The sequence below is a fragment of the Sinocyclocheilus anshuiensis genome, unplaced genomic scaffold (genome assembly GCF_001515605.1).
Source record: "Sinocyclocheilus anshuiensis isolate Anshui unplaced genomic scaffold, SAMN03320099.WGS_v1.1 scaffold782, whole genome shotgun sequence".
Lineage (NCBI taxonomy): Eukaryota > Metazoa > Chordata > Actinopteri > Cypriniformes > Cyprinidae > Sinocyclocheilus > Sinocyclocheilus anshuiensis.
Window position 1 is genome coordinate 450,728 of NW_015546111.1, and position 16,117 is coordinate 466,844.

At 37.5% G+C, this 16,117-nt stretch overlaps 1 protein-coding gene across 8 annotated transcripts in view; it reads right to left on the bottom strand.

Moving 5' to 3' along the window:
* The window catches only part of LOC107700716 (MAP7 domain-containing protein 1-like), a 44,022-nt gene that overhangs the window by 3,163 nt on the left and 24,742 nt on the right, over positions 1-16,117 (bottom strand). For 5 of the 8 annotated variants that reach the window (XM_016502470.1, XM_016502468.1, XM_016502472.1 and 2 more), the window contains 14 exons: positions 12,810-12,973; positions 12,370-12,481; positions 10,400-10,504; positions 7,917-8,039; positions 7,559-7,698; positions 7,081-7,202; positions 6,169-6,407; positions 5,717-6,014; positions 4,763-4,943; positions 3,672-3,776; positions 2,391-2,441; positions 2,220-2,280; positions 818-872; positions 413-636 (listed from right to left, as the gene is read on the bottom strand). In XM_016502470.1, the coding sequence (XP_016357956.1) occupies positions 413-636; positions 818-872; positions 2,220-2,280; positions 2,391-2,441; positions 3,672-3,776; positions 4,763-4,943; positions 5,717-6,014; positions 6,169-6,407; positions 7,081-7,202; positions 7,559-7,698; positions 7,917-8,039; positions 10,400-10,504; positions 12,370-12,481; positions 12,810-12,973 (1,980 nt within the window). The remainder of the gene's footprint in view (positions 1-412; positions 637-817; positions 873-2,219; positions 2,281-2,390; positions 2,442-3,671; positions 3,777-4,762; positions 4,944-5,716; positions 6,015-6,168; positions 6,408-7,080; positions 7,203-7,558; positions 7,699-7,916; positions 8,040-10,399; positions 10,505-12,369; positions 12,482-12,809; positions 12,974-16,117) is intronic. The other 3 variants (XM_016502471.1, XM_016502476.1, XM_016502469.1) reach the window with 2 other exon arrangements.

Consider the following 16,117-nt stretch of genomic DNA (forward strand, 5'->3'; position numbering starts at 1 on the left):
TAAAGTGATTATTACATTTTGAATATGGATATTTTTCTTACAAAAACGCATCGATTCGCTACATTTTTTTATGGATGGGCGCTTTTTTTTTCACTTCTTTTGGACTGAAGCACTGCAACACCCGCTGACTGCAATGATAGAGCTTGGAATAGCCAGGACAATTTTTAATCTAACTCCGACTGGCTTCATCTGAAAGAAGAAAGTCATATACACCTAGGATGCCTCGGGGTTGAGTAAAACACAGCCTAATTTTCATTTTTGGGTGAACTAACCCTATAACATACAGCAAGAACTGTTAAAATGTGATGGATTTGTCTCCGAAAAATGTGCAAATTGCCTCAAATTTATCACCGTTCACACTGCAGTCTGAGAAGAGATTGACACTGAAACAGAAACTTCTTTAGACGCTCACCTGCCACATGCTGAGGCTTAATGGGGCCTGTTTTCTTAAGGAATGATTCTCCGCTCTCAAAGGCCATGATTGGCTCGTCAGGTCTGTCAGTCTCTGATTTCTCCCTTCCGTTGTTGTGATTGGACAGCTGAATGATCTCTTCGAAGTGAGATGCCTCCCCTTTTGCTGACAGGCCATTCTCGTGTTTGGAAGGCTGAACGCCATTCACCAAAAGAACAGACAGACTGCAAGAGACAATAGATGGTTTAAGTGTGCGTTAAACTACTACAAATGTAATCTATGCAAAAAATCTGAAGATTGCAAAACAATTCGCGAATAAAGCAGCGTTTCCACCCCATGTGTTCAAGAAAACAAAACTGTCACCTCTGAGGAAACAGAATATAAAAATGCAAACACAGGACTTACCTTTCATTCACACCATCTTGTTTCAATGCCGTGCTTGGCTGGTAGTCAGCAGCTGCTAGGAAAAAGACAGAATGTCATGCTAATAGTTTATTAAAATTGCCATCTTGCTTGTTTTAGCGTTCCTTTGCCAAATCAATGTTGCTTTCCCAGATGGTTGTACAATTGACAGAATAAACATTTCAGCAGTTCATCTGGAATCGTTTCCCTGATTGCCAGTGCTCCTTGTATTTACAACAGCTAGTTAATACATAATAGGATTTTTCTCTGAAAATATTCTTTTGTATTTGTATTTACACTACCATTCAAAAGTTTGAGGCTTAGTAAGAATTTTTTTTTTTTTTAAGAAATTAATATTTTTATTCAGCAAAGGATGCATTCAATTTTTAAAAGTAACAGTACAGAAATGTATATTACAAAATTAAATTAAATTTCAATTAAAAACAAATGCTGTTTTTCTGAATATTCTATTTAAAAATGTATCAGGGTTTCTACAAAAATATATAGCAAATATTTTCAACATAATAATAATAATAATACTAATAATAATACTAATAATAAATGTTTCTTGAAATCAGCATATTAAAATGATTTCTGAAGGATCATGTGACACTGAAGACTGGAGTAATGGCTGCTGGAAATTCAGCTTTGCCATCACAGGAATAAATTACATTTTCAAATATATTTAAAAAGAAAACCGTTTTAAATTGTAATATTTCACAATGTAAATAATAATAATAATAGTTTTTACTGTATTTTTGAACAAATATAAATTTGAACAGTAGTGTATGTATTTCTAGTGGCTAATAAGAATAATACTAGCCGCTGGATGAAAAACAAAAACAGCTACTGAGTGTCGAAGCACTACGTAAATAGACTGTGATGGATTCACCATGCTGCTGTGCCAATTTTCATACTCCATTACAAAAAGCACTGGTTTTGCAACAGGGATTCGACATGATGCAAATAACAAGCAGTTACAGTGTGTACACAGTTTAGAACGCTATTCCCTCTCTGGCTGACTACATGGAGCAGCAAATCCATCTTCAAACCTTGAGGAAATATTACAGATACAAGCTTAATCTTAAATAAGGGAGGTTTAGAAAGAGGCGTGGATGTGGGAACTTTTATTTATGCTTTTCCTAACAAGGGAAAATGATTTTGAAAGTTAAAGTGGACCCAACAAAATAAAAAGGTACATGTACGATGACAGAGCCAGGGAAAACATTATGTGGTACTGATGTAAATGGGCTGTTGCTGATTCAAACAGATCTAAATGGAAGGTTCAAACAGACCTGAACAGTGCACTGAATGCCAAATCTAACTAAAGATTATTTTTAAGTAGTGATATGAACACAATTTATACTAACATTCTTAAACAAACAATTTTAAACTAATGTCATACCTTTATTCATCTCAGAATCTGAAGCTTTTCCATTGACTTGAGATGGAGATTTTGTGTCTTTCTGCATGAAGAAAAAAAAACAATTAGATTGTGAGCTCTTGAACCACAAGGGGAAATTGGAGCCTTGCTACTGCCGCAGTGAGGCTGTTTTAAATGAGAATGGCACTGTACCTTGTCTCCTGCATCTGTTTTGCGTGTTCTTTTCATAATCTCCTCCAGACGCTAAAAACAATGCACAGAAGAGACAAAAGAAAAGCATGGAAAATGTTTCAAGAGTTTCACAATCAAATTTAAACCTGGAAATAAACAAAGTTTTAGAACTTTGAAAAATGTAAAACATGATGACGTTAAATGAAGAAGAAATATTTAAGATGTTGCAAACATTGTGACATTGATATTTACACAAGATATTCTTTGGATCATTCCCAAATCATGCCGCAGAACATGGTCATTAGGTTTCACACTAACTTGTGGAGCTCATTTAAGTGAAAAGAGAACCGTTTCATATTAATTTTTCAATTAAACTATTCACTCATATGTTTATGATATTATAATTAGTAATGAAAAATTATATATTAAATTAGAAAAATGCAAGTGGTCTCAGATTTATTTTATTTTATTCTATTCTCAATTCCAATTGTGCCGTTTACAGACAGATATCTCTCTGGCCCCTTGTGTCTCTTTTTGTATATATTTGTAATGAAAGATTATGCATTAAATTAGAAAAAAATAAGTATTTTCACAAGTGATTTATATATATTTTAATTTAATTTAATTACATTTTTATTCTACATTACTTCAAATTACAAAAGATGACTGGCACTGTTTATCAATAGATATCTTTCGTGTCCTTTATATATCTTTCAAAGTTTCAAAATCAGAAACTGCAGCTTTAAGCAGTCCAAAAGACAGCGGTAGGTGTTTATGGCCAACGCAATGTTCAGAATTCAAATAAACACTACAGTGTGTCAAGGTCTGAGGACATTGTGTCTTTCAAAAAAATCACACCACGTGGTGAGGACAGTTGAGTCGAGGCTCTAACGCAGCCCTGATAAACTGACTTGTAGCGAGACGTAGTGCCCTGGTGGGGTAACACCACTGGAACAGAGTGGACAAGGCCATCCTCCATTAAACAGGTTCACAGAATGGGATCACGGGGTGTATGTCAAGGCGTTGTATGATTTATGGCAGATGCATGAATCTCAAGAGCTCGATTTCACTTTTATCCTACATAGTCAACTTGAAAAGTTACTTTATTTTGCTCTACCACATTCTGTGCCTGAAAGCTACTGTGGGCATGTGTGACTAGTTAGGAGAGGAAATAGACTGCTGAGTTTTCAGTTTGTGTAGATATGCAAACAATTCCCTGTAATATGGGTTTTAAAGAAGCATGATGATTTCAAAATGACCTTATAAAGAAAAATATAAATGCGAGGTGGAAACCCTTCTGACCTTTTTTCTCTCCAGCCTTTCCTGCTCCTCCTTCTGGAAGTGTTTCTCTCTCTCCAGTCGCTGTTTCTCGGCTTCCTCTCGGGCCTTTGCTTCAGCCTCCTCTTTCTACAGATGCAATGATCATATGATCAGATTCACACTGAACACAGCTTTCTATGCAGCCATTTATTCATCTGCAGCTGATGACCTTTTATCCAATGAAATTCTATTATTTTCTCATTTTTTATTATTATTTATAATTAGTGGTTGAGTTTCTTTTTAAATAATTTTAATTAAATACCAGTTTCTTTAGCTGATGAAACATTAACATGACTAGAAAATTCTATGATAGCTATGGAAATTTCCATGACTTACTTGAGCTACTTAATATCTGTTTAAATACTGTTTTGAACACCAGGTGGTGGTAAAACCTCAAAAATGCTACCACGCTAAATGGCACAGTTAATATTAACCCATTCCTAGAAGTAAAAACAGATTTGTAAGAACCTGACATACTTGTGTAGCATTGTTTTGTCTCATCATGCTTTAAAATTGTGGATACAAGTGCATACTCATTTTACAGCATTTAATAGAAAATTTAGGTCATATAATAAGGATCAAACCCTAAAGACCAGTGTTGTTACTGTTAACTAAAACCAAAACTATTAATATAATTTTTGGCAACTGAAATAAAGCTGAAAAAATTTTTATATAAATATTACATTAAAAATATAAACTTCAAAATATAAAAAATACAAAACCCCATAACAAAATTACTAAAACCTAAACTAATTCCAAATATTAATGAATAATAGTATAATAGTATATAAATAATAATATATAAATAATACTAAAATGTCACTGATCAGGACACAACCTAGGCCAGATATGAACCCATGTCTCCCATATGAGCACCACGGCTCGACATGTCTTGAACATGTGCACTAAGTACCAGGCCATGGCTCTGATGCAACTAAGCAATTCAATATTCAGTGCTGGAAAGTCTACATATATACTGTACATGACTGTCAGTATATGTATTTATACAGCTTTTATTTGACAGAGTGAAGTGTGTTACTTAGGAATGAGGGAAATGTGGTTGCATTTCTGACCTGTTTCTGAAGGCGTTCATTCTCTTCTTTTTCGATTTTGACTCTTTCCTGTGCCTCCTCCTCCTCCTGCAGGCGTTGAGCCTCCTCTCTGAACCTCTCCTGCTCCGCCATGAGCTGTGCCTCCTCCTCCCTGTGCCTCCTTTCTTCCACCTCCTGTGCTAGCCTCTCCACGTGCTGAAGTCTGTGTGATGGAAGACAGTCAGTCATTGTACACACATAAGATTAAAAAAAAAAGCTCCTTCAGGTAGCATTAGATATTGAACTTTGTGAATTATTGAAACAAAATGGCATGGGAATGCAAGTGGACTTTGGTGTCTCTTGCAAAATTGATCATTTTGCTGTGGCTGGTAACATTACATGAAACTTTAAACTGCAAATATGGTCTAAGCATTGCACAGTGACAAATGCAAAGTGGATGGAGAGTGTGAATCAGTGAATCTTTTTAGTCGTGACCAAAATATCCGCACCCGTAGTTACCAGTGGCACCGGAGCATAAACAGTGTGGAACTCTCATTACACAGTTGCCAAAGTCCCTTTTGGCTCATAAATGTGCTAAACTCATAAACCGTCACTGAGAACACCAGACGTCAACAGCTCCATACCGCCAAGGCTATTCCTGGAGCTCGCACCACACACGGCCTGATGGAGCAGGACATGTTTAAAAGCATACCAGAGCTTGTGTTAGCTGAGGTTGAGTTTGGCTTTGACATTAGGGATACAAAGGGTCAAAAGTTTAAAAAGTGGACATTTTATAGATTAAATTGTTATTTTGCCACTTTATTAGACAGGAATAGTGGAGAATGATAGATAGTTATTGTGGAGATAAAAGTGGAATGGGATCAGTGCATGTTGCAAGCTGGACTCAAACCTACGTTTCCCACATGAGCACCATGTGAGAACCATATATATTTTTAAATAATATAAAACAAATTAAATTATTATGAAATAGGTAACCTTTCTCTCTCCTGCTGTTCTCTACGTTCTTGCTCTTCCTTCTCTCTCTGTTCACGGGCCTGTCGTCTCTTCTCAGCCAGGATGCGGGTGGCTTCCTCTGGGTTATTGGTGCCAGCCATGGGTTTGCCTGGAGAAGGGCCTGGAGAAGGAGCTGGAGAAGCCACCTGTGAGAGAGCAGGGACAACAGGGGACTCCTGGGGGACTCCAGAGGGCGCAGAAACTGATAACACTGGTGCACTAGCAACAGTGGGGGTGTCCGGAACAGATGACATGACAATGGAGGGGACGGGAGACGAGGCTAGAGAAAACACAGAGAAACGAAGCGGGGAAAAAATGAGGACTGGAGAGAGGAACAAAGTGTAAAATGACATAAACTTGCATGTTTTAATGGGAAAAACTCCTGTTAAAAGAGAGTCCTGTGGCAACACCACAATCAACATCACCACACTCACTCTTTGGTTCTTCAGGCGTAGCAGGCCTGCGGGTCTCTCTGACCCTCTCTATGGCAACAGGCGAGGCGGTGCGGGTCTCCACGCGGGCAGGGGTCCTGGCCCTCTTGGGTCTGGCTTTAGGAGTGCTTGGGCTCGCTCGTGCTGAGGGAGGATTGGGAGATACTGCAGGACTGGGGGAGGACGCACAGACTTTGGGTGTCACAGGAGAGGCAGATCTCAGTTTGGACACTGGACTCAGACTGGAAACATGAAGAGAAGCTCAATGTAATGGCTGAGCTGGAACATTTTTTAATACAACATGTTCACAGCAGGGACAAGAACATGACCTAAAATGTGGCCTGATATTTCAAAATGTCCTAGAGATAGATCAATGATGATTAAATTAAACACATAAAAGCACCTTTAAAACTAAAGCTAAAATATATATCTATATAGCATTCCTTGAAACTAAACTATGACTTCTTACTACTACCAAAAGGAGAAATGTTTAGTCAGAGAGAGCATTACATAACACAGCTTTGGTCTAACAGAATTAGAAAATGCTCAGAGCAAAAAGGTCCATTAAAACGCTTCTATTGTATCTTCCTCTTGCACGTGAAAGGCAGTGCTTCCAGAATATGAGCATCTAAAGCAGGTTTTACTCAGACCTGAGATGAAAAGATCTGAGAATTCACAGCAATATTTACATATAGTATAAAATATGTTTATATATATATATATATATATATATATATATTCCTTTCTAATCATATTTGATCCTTCAAATTGTTTTTTTTAATTGGTTTTTTTATTATTGTTTAATTACTAGATCAGTGTTTCCCAACCTTTTTTTAGTCGCGGCACCCTTTGGAAATGCTCTTGACAGACGGCACCCCGGTTGGGAAACACTGTACTAGATGACAGTCATCTTACCTGGACTCTGTTCTAGTTTTCATTGATGGCATGGACTGTCTCTTCTTCAGCACTTTCTCTTTGATGATGGTACTCTTCTCCTTTTCATTTTCTCTCTCCTTTTCCTTCTTATCCTTCCTCATCTTTTGAGAAAAGATGGGACAAACAATAAAGACAGTGACTCAAATGCAGGTGTAAGACTTTGTTACCTCTAAATTTTAATTTCTCATTATAATTTGTACAATTGAAAATCTATCTGACAATGGACGATATTTCACTCACAGTATCTGCTGTTTTTTGGTTTAAAAGTGAATTATTGTATTAATGGGCAGTTTAATACTATTAAGGATAACATTAATAAGGCAACATTAACATGTTTCATAATAAAGATGTACTTATAGATATCTCATAGATATCATAGCAAAATATGATATAACAGGCAGGATGGATGAAAAATAAGAAAGATATAGAGAGTGAAAGGGAGTCTTAAATAACTCACAGGTGTGGAGTCTCGTCTGCGCTGGGCGATATCGGGTGTGCTGGTGGTGACCCTCCAGCGCTCAGAGCAGCGTTGATGTGGCCGATGAGCACACGCTGAGAGAGGGCTGGCAGACGCCGAGCGCGGACACAATGGAGACTCTGCATGAAAGAAAACACATTTAACTCCCAATTTGCAGCATATAGAACAGAAAAAGCTCATGCTGTTATTTATGACTTGCACAGGCCCAAAAAACAGAAGAATACAGCAAATTAGTGTTTAAAAAGTCTTTCCAAAAATGCTAAACTTCTTCCTGAGCTACTTTAAATAATGCTACTAACAAATATATAGGGTACTATGATTGTATCCTGTCACTCACGGCCATCTCTGGTCTTGTTTAGCACACTGGCAGCACTGCGACTGCGAGCCAAGAAGGAGAGAGTGGGCGTCATCAGCCTGTCCACAATGCTGCTCTCCCATGGACTCAGCTGCATGCTACGAGCTGCAAGAAAAGACTAACAATTAGTTCCCATTAAAATATATGAGCAACAATCCCTTTCCTAACTTTTACATGAATACAATACACACAATAGTGGAATTCATTTTTATAATGATAAAAACATTGCAATGACAAACAGCTGTGTTTGTCTCCCTTGCTGTCAACATGGATGATAGTGAGTCCGCATGAGGATTTCACAAGAGTGCCACATGCTTGAAAAGCCAGTAAAGGTGAACAGTAAACAGAAAGTAAACTTTTGTGAGAATTAACTCAAGTTTGAAACACAATGAAAGAATAATTCATCCAAAAATAAGAATTCTGCAATTTATTCACACTAATATTCCTTCAATCCAGTGTCATATGAACTTTATTTATGGTGGTGTTTCACTATGAACTGTTTAAAGAGTCATCAATGTATCAAATTGTGTGTTACACAGAAGAAAGTCATACAGGTTTGCAACAAGTAAATGATGACAGAATTTTTCATTTTTGGGTGAACTATTAACACAAAAGGACAAAGACAGGAATAAAACATATCCTGAATAAAATAAAAATAAAAATAAAAGTATATATATATATATATTTAACAATGAGACATTGTTAAATGTTATGAAATGACATTGTTCAACATTACTATAAAATACATTGTTCAGCATTACTATAGAAGTGGGAAAAAACCGTTTCTTCACACTCACCAAAAATAAACAACATTGCTAATTCTGAGAAATAGTTACATCACATTATCAACAGTGCTATTTTAATTTTAATATCTTAGATTTTATTTTAATGTGTTCTTAATATATTTTAATTATTTTAGTACTTCAAGTTAAACTTCACAAAAATGAGAATTTTTACCTTGGCAACTAGCTGAAAAAAAAAAGTTCAAGTTTCTTTATATTTTATTGTTTTGTTTTTTATGTTTTTGGTTAACTACAATAACCCTGATTCTAAACTTATGTGATTTTCAAGGGAAAAGAAAAGGGGGAAACAAGAAAGAGCCACAGGTAAATGCATGGTAAGATGTGAAAAGCAAGAGCACAAGAACAATTGGGGAGGTAGAGAGGCATTTTAGAAAGAGAAAGAGAGATCGAGAGAGATATTGCCCAAAGCTGAACATTCATCAGCACTCTGCAGTAAAGTCTCCGCTCATGGAAAAGACTCGATTAGCTGTGAACTCTCCTTTCTGCTCTACTCCATCTATTGTTTTAGGAAGCACTCACAAATAGAGTGTGCTCTACTTACGATTGAGTTCCGTGACCTCAGTACATCCAATAAAAGAAGCAACAGCCATTTTTGGGGGGGAAATAAAATCAACTAGACCTCAATTCACTGATAAATGGCTTTTCTGAGTGGAACATACATCCATCAACACATTTCTCTTTTTGAATATGCCAGCAGATTCAGTGGTCACAAACAGTGTTCAGACACTTACAACGTATGAATGTCAAAAAAACATCAAAGCTAGTGACAAAAACTCAAAAAAGTGACTTCAAAAAAATGTAGCACAAGCACACTTTAAACACTTCACAAAAAGGTCTTTGTTAGGTTTTAAATGATAAAGCGGTAACACTTTATAAGCTTCAATTTGTTAACATTAATGCATTAGAGAAAATGAACTAAGAATTTTTATCACATTAATTCATGTCCTTTAATGTTAATTTATACAGTTTGAAATTAAAAATAAAATTAAAATACTGAATCAAATGCAATTCAAATCAAATCAAATTAAATTAAACCTAGATTGATAAAAGGATGTAAAACTAAGTTCATGATATCTAATGCTTTAACTAGCATTAACAAACCGTATTGTACGGTGTTACCAATAAAACAACACAAATTGATAAGTATTTGGACACTTTGTTGGCTTAAAAAAGATTGTTCTAAGAAAAGTTCTAGCATCAATTTTAGATATTTCATTTTTTTAGTTCTGTAAAATTCATACATTTTAAGTGTGGCTTAAGTGTCCAAATACTTTCTGGGGCCACTGTATCATCATGCATCATACGCATATGTGAAGGTATGGAGAAGTATGCAAGTATTCACCTTTAAAGATGGTTACATCAAGAAAAAGGAACAGAGAAAGCCACCACCAAAAATAAACAAACAAAAAAAGAGCACCACTAAGAACGGTTGACGGTGAAAGATGATGACGATTTCAAAAAATCAAATCGATCGAACTGAAGACACTGACGAGGAGACGGTTTGGAAGGAGGGAATGATTGAATGATCACGGAACACGAGCAGGTGATTGGTCGCAAGGGAGAAATCAAAGGTGTGGGAGTAAAATGGAAACTCATAATTATGTGAAGGGAGGAGCCTGTGAAGACGTGGAGGAAGGGCTAGATCCAGAGGAGTGTCCTTACTTCTGCTAGGGGACGTCCAGAGGGTGGCAGAGGATTTGGAGAGCCGCTTGTTTATGACTGAATCCACATGTTTGGGCAGGTTGACTGCTGATATTGAGCATCTGCCTGTAAAATCCAGAGAACACCGCATACATGTACACAATGCTGAGGGGATCACGGTGGAACGACTGGGAGCAGTCAAAAAAATTAAACTTGAATCCCTCAAACACAAAACAGCCATTGATATATAGGCCAAGTAAATATATGGGTCAAAATATACCTTAAAACTACTGTTTGAGCAGCCAAAGATAGTTATCTATGTCCTGGATAACCACTGGTATGTTTGCAGTGTCTGAATATTAACTCAACTGCTATTTTTATTGAGTTGCGCTGCTCAAAGTTAATTATCGCAAGAGTCTACATGTTTTATAATGGGGTCACTGCCTCCACTTCTCCTCTCAGGGCACCGTCAGGGACTGCAATGACTGTGCACAACTTTTGGGAGAGGAACAACTACATTAAGTCAGTTAGAAAATAAGATCCTTGGAGAAACAGCATTGGTTAGCCTATAAATTGAGGTCTTGTGTCATGGGGGAAGTGGTACAAAGCTGCATTGAAGTTCATTACCCTATTTCCCAGCATTCTCAGTAAGTCATTCTCACCTCCTGTTATATATACGGACATATAAAACACACAAAGGCTAGAAACTGTAGATTATGAAGTTGTTTCTCCTTCCCCTTTTGACTTTTTGTACATTTTCATTTAAATAAAATGCCATTTTCGGTTTCTGGCAAAATAAAAGGCCTAAATTCTTGGCAGAAAATGTAAACAAGGCGTACGCGCACCTTCTGTGTGTTTAGAGAGACTCACAAACCTCAGTGAAGCTACTGCTATGGAAGGATACTGCAGTAAAAATGGAAAAGCGTTTACAGATCTCAGTTAGTATTTGCATTTGCCTAGTTGCACATTTAAAGTCCCTATGATCTCCAGAAGCAAAGTAATTCAGTAAGTAAAAACAATCATGTTACTATCACATTAGTAAAGAGCGTTTAGCCGGGATTGAGCAGAAGGTTGTGAGGCTGTTTTACGCAAGACAAAACAAACCATCTCATGTGAAAAGTCAGGGAAATGTATATGTTGATAGTTTTTTAAATTGTGTATTCTTAAGCACTTTATAGAAATAGAATGTGCAAAAATGACAAAAAGAGAGACAGAATTATTATATGCATCAGTCTCAGTAAACTCATCAAACATCACAAACTCAAACATCACAATCACCTCCAATCCAGCTTACTCCTAACACCGATGACGAAGGCAGTTAAAGTGCCCCTATTATGCCTTTTCGAATATTACCTTTCATTCGCCGTGAGAGTAAATTTGTTTTATCACATCTGATAATTACCAAACTTGTCAACACTTGACACTTACCACTGAGAAATGTCCTGCTCCAGTCGTGCTTGCGAATCAGTCTCTTGTCAATCAGCCTGTTCAACCGTTTCATCATCAGACTCCGGCTCAAATTAGTAAGGTACAATCGATACCATCTTTTCTATGTATTGCCAAGTCTCCAGGGCTGTCATTTCGTCATGGCAATGGGCGTTTCGTTTCCGACACGCGCTGTATGTGGTAGACCAATCCAGAGCCAATCTCTCTACGGCTCTGGACCAATCACAAAGGACTGCGCCATCTGACCAATCACAGCAGTGAGGGCTCACGGAAAGGAGGGGTTTAGAGAGACTGATTCTTTGAACTGCTTCGCACGAGTCGTTTATGAATCATTTAGAAATTAGGTCAAATTAAATCTATTTTTTGAGAAAACTAACATGATTTTTGACCTTGCATGCATGTAAACCTGTTTTAGGAGACTCATAAAACAATATTAGCAACCTTAAAAATGGCATAATAGGGGCACTTTAATATGCAAAGGAACCAGAAGCAACACCTACAGGTACAGTTTTTGTGTTTATGTAGGTGCATTTTATGTAACTCACTCTGGCTTTGACTGGAGTTGCCGCTCAAGCCTCCGGCCCAGGACCATCTCTGCTGCCGAATCTCTGCCCACGTCTTCTTACCAGACCTCTGGATGGCAGCCTCATACCGCTCCTGAACATTAAAAAACACAGTGCCACAAGGAGTATCTCTTTAAAATGTAACAAAAGTCTAGAAAACACTTTACAATGCACATTTAAATATAATGGGCACTGGGAATAACAGAGGAGATGGTATTGATCTTTTAAAGGGGAAATCTTAGAGCTCTGGTACAATGTGCTCCACTTTCACTGAAAACAACTCATCTAGCTTTATTTGGAGAGCTGAAAGGGAAAACAATGCCTGGCAAGTTGGCAGGAACCTCACGGACTCTGATCCTGTGTAAAATTAGAGGAACAGGTTGTGTCATGTGGGTTTGCACTGACCACCACTATTCCCTCACCTTGTTCTTCTCAAGTTTCTGTCTCTGTCTCTCCTCCAGCTCTGTGCGCCGTCTCTCTGCTTTCAGCCGCTGCTCCTCCAGCTTCCTCCTCCGCTCCTCCAGCTGCTGTTCCCGCACCTGCCGTGCCCGTTCCTCCTTCTCCAGCCACTGAGACTTTTTAGCAGCTACATTAGAGAGGGGAAGAGTTTGTGAGCTACCAAAACCAGGCCAACATCTTGACCTTCAGTCATCAGTGTTTGAACAGAATTCACACACCAATCATTCAAATTTAGACACATTCCCAATTCCTAATGCATGTTCATTTATTAAATATTTGATCACATGTTTTTGGCTATCAATAAGAGTGAAGCCCTCTTAGGTCCATTTTACCATATTAAATTGAACTGATTTTTTGGGTTCTGAATGACACAAGGGTGAGAAAATGACTAAGGGGTGAACTATCCTTTTAATATAGAATACCATTCAAAAGTTTTGGGTTGGTAAGAATGTTTATTGTTTTTGCAAGAAGTCTCTTAAGATCACCAAGGTTGCATTTATTTGATTAAAAATTGTAATATTGTGAAATATTATTACAATTCAAAATATGTTTTCTATTTTAATATATTTAATAATGTAATTTATTCCTGTGATGAAAAAGCTGAAATTTCAGCAGCCATTACTCCAGTCGTCAGTGTCACATGATCTTTCAGAAATTATTCTGTTGATTTCGTCAAGAAACATTTCTTATTATTGACCATGTTGAAAACCGTTGTAATGAATAGAAAGTTCAAAAGAACAGCATTTACTTAAAATATAATTTTTTTTATAACAATGTAAACACTGTACACAGTAACTCTTACTGACCCCAAACGTTTGAATGGTAATGTATGATTAAATATCTTACAAGCTGTCAAATTTTGTATTCCCACTGATCCAGTTTAAATCCTAGCCAAGCACTACTTTTATAGAGATAAATCTAAATCTGCATTTGTTCGCATTTGTTTTGTGTCTTAAGCATATAATGTCAAAGAATCCTTTTGGGATATGTGGGCATTTTTCATTTATGAAATGCAACATCTATTATGGTTATTATGGTGTGTGACTTCATAAAATGACAAAGACAATGGTGTGACTTCAAACAAGCACAAATGTGACAATGACAGGGCCACTAATATGTTACATGCTCCACTCTGCACAAAATATAGGAACAGTCTAGAAAGAAAAGGAAAACATAATTTTAAAATAGTGATGGCCTGAGAGTGCCCGGGTTACGCTCTTCATCAAACTTCCATAATCCTGCTGGCAGATAGATGAGCTGGAAGATGACCCACAGTCTGAGAGACTACACTACATGTCCTACTATAAACATTTGACTCACTCAGCGCAGCCCACACAATTATTAAACATTAATGTGGAGGTCCATGGTGATGGCAGAAGAGATGGATTGATTAATTTGATTGACTACGGTCTGAATTGTTAGGTCTAAATGACAAACTTCACACTCATGTGGCTGGAATGTAGCAGGGTGTGTTTATCATGATTATATTCACATCAATCCTGATTTATTCACAGTTCAGTCAAGGCAGCAGCAGATGTTATTTCTGGGCCTAAATGAATCCTGCAGTTTGTAATTATGGGAAACTTGTAAAAACCTGCTATGAAAACAAGCCTTCTGAAAAACACACCAATGTGAAGGGAGGTTTTAGCGGTCAAAAGTTCAAATTTGGTGGACCTATGATCTATAACGGACCCCAATGCTAAACAAAAGGAATGCTGTGTATCATGTTATTGTCATTCATAAACAATTAAATATGACCTACATTACATGTTTTGACAGATTCACTGAAAAAATGTGCAAAAGAGAATCCCAAATAAACAAGATTTTCTTTATGCATTTGAGATAATAACCTAAAATTCAGTGTAAATTGGTTGATTTACACATTTCCATCCCGTTACTGACAAGCCTCATCATGTTTGTTGTATGAAATTCACAGTGAATCAATTGTAAAAGCAAAGCATTAGGGTAAAATCAGAAGGACAGCTGACCCTGCTGGGAAAAAAAACTGGTCATTCTTCAAACCAAACATATGTTGTGGCCAATATGGGCCAATTCACAGACCAATGACCCCAATGAGCTGTTTTTTTAATGAATCGATGTTTGAATCAATCTGATAAATCACTGACTGTATGAACTTCCTGAATTCATCTAAGCAGTTGCTGAGTCTGCTACGCTAATTATGTCTCTATTTGTTTCTCTGTTTTTGCCACAGGATTGACATCCCGTGGTAGCTAGGATTTGCACAAGCTTCAGTCTGGATCCAGAACACCTGAGAAGAGATGATGCCAACCCCTCAGAGAACCTCAGATGATGCCAACCCTGAAACAACATACAGAACTACCACATTTTGCTATAAGTTTGATAGCATCATATAATAATTGCTGTTAATAGTGTTCATCGTCTGTTTGATTACATCTTTAAAGGGGTCATATGATGTTGCTAAAAAGAACATTATTTTGTGTATTTGGTGTAATGAAATGTGTTTATGTGGTTTAAGGTTCAAAAAACACATTATTTTCCACATACTGTACATTATTGTTTCTCCTCTATGCCCCGCCTTCTGAAACGCGTCGATTTTTACAAAGCTCATCGGTCTGAAAAGCAAGGTGTGCTGTGATTGGCCAGCTATCCAGTGCGTTGTGATTGACCGAATACCTCAAGCGTGTGACGGAAATGTTACGCCCCTACCATACTGTGATGCCCTGTCCGGCTGGAGCGACGAGACAAAAACATTAAAACCCATTATAAACCAGGCATTTGTTGCATCCAGTGGGGACATAATTACGGATTATAATGACTTATACTGTCTTTTTATGCGTTGCATGTGACGACCCCGGGCTGGACTCCGCTTCGTCCACGGTGAAAGCCGATCCGGCGATTCACAGCACGAAGTTGATGTATTTCCTCAGAGACCAACACGGATCAGCTCTAGGCATGACGAAGCAGATATCGTCCTCTTTTGGAAGGCCAAACAAAGTAGTTTCGCTTTCACAACGAAACACATGTGACGACCCCGTCTTCACGACATGGCGGCAGCAACAATACTACAGCGAGAATAAAAGTTACACCTTCTTTCTTTGCGTGAACATTTGGGCGGTGTTATGCAAATCTTCCCACATCGTGACGTAGACATGTGGGGGCGTGTTAGAACGAGCCGTTTTAGGTAGGTGTGGTTGACTCCTATAGATCTCCTAGGAGATATATAAAGAATATCTCTTTGGATTTGAGACTTTAGTCTTTGCAACTTTACAGATCTTCTTTATGCACCAAG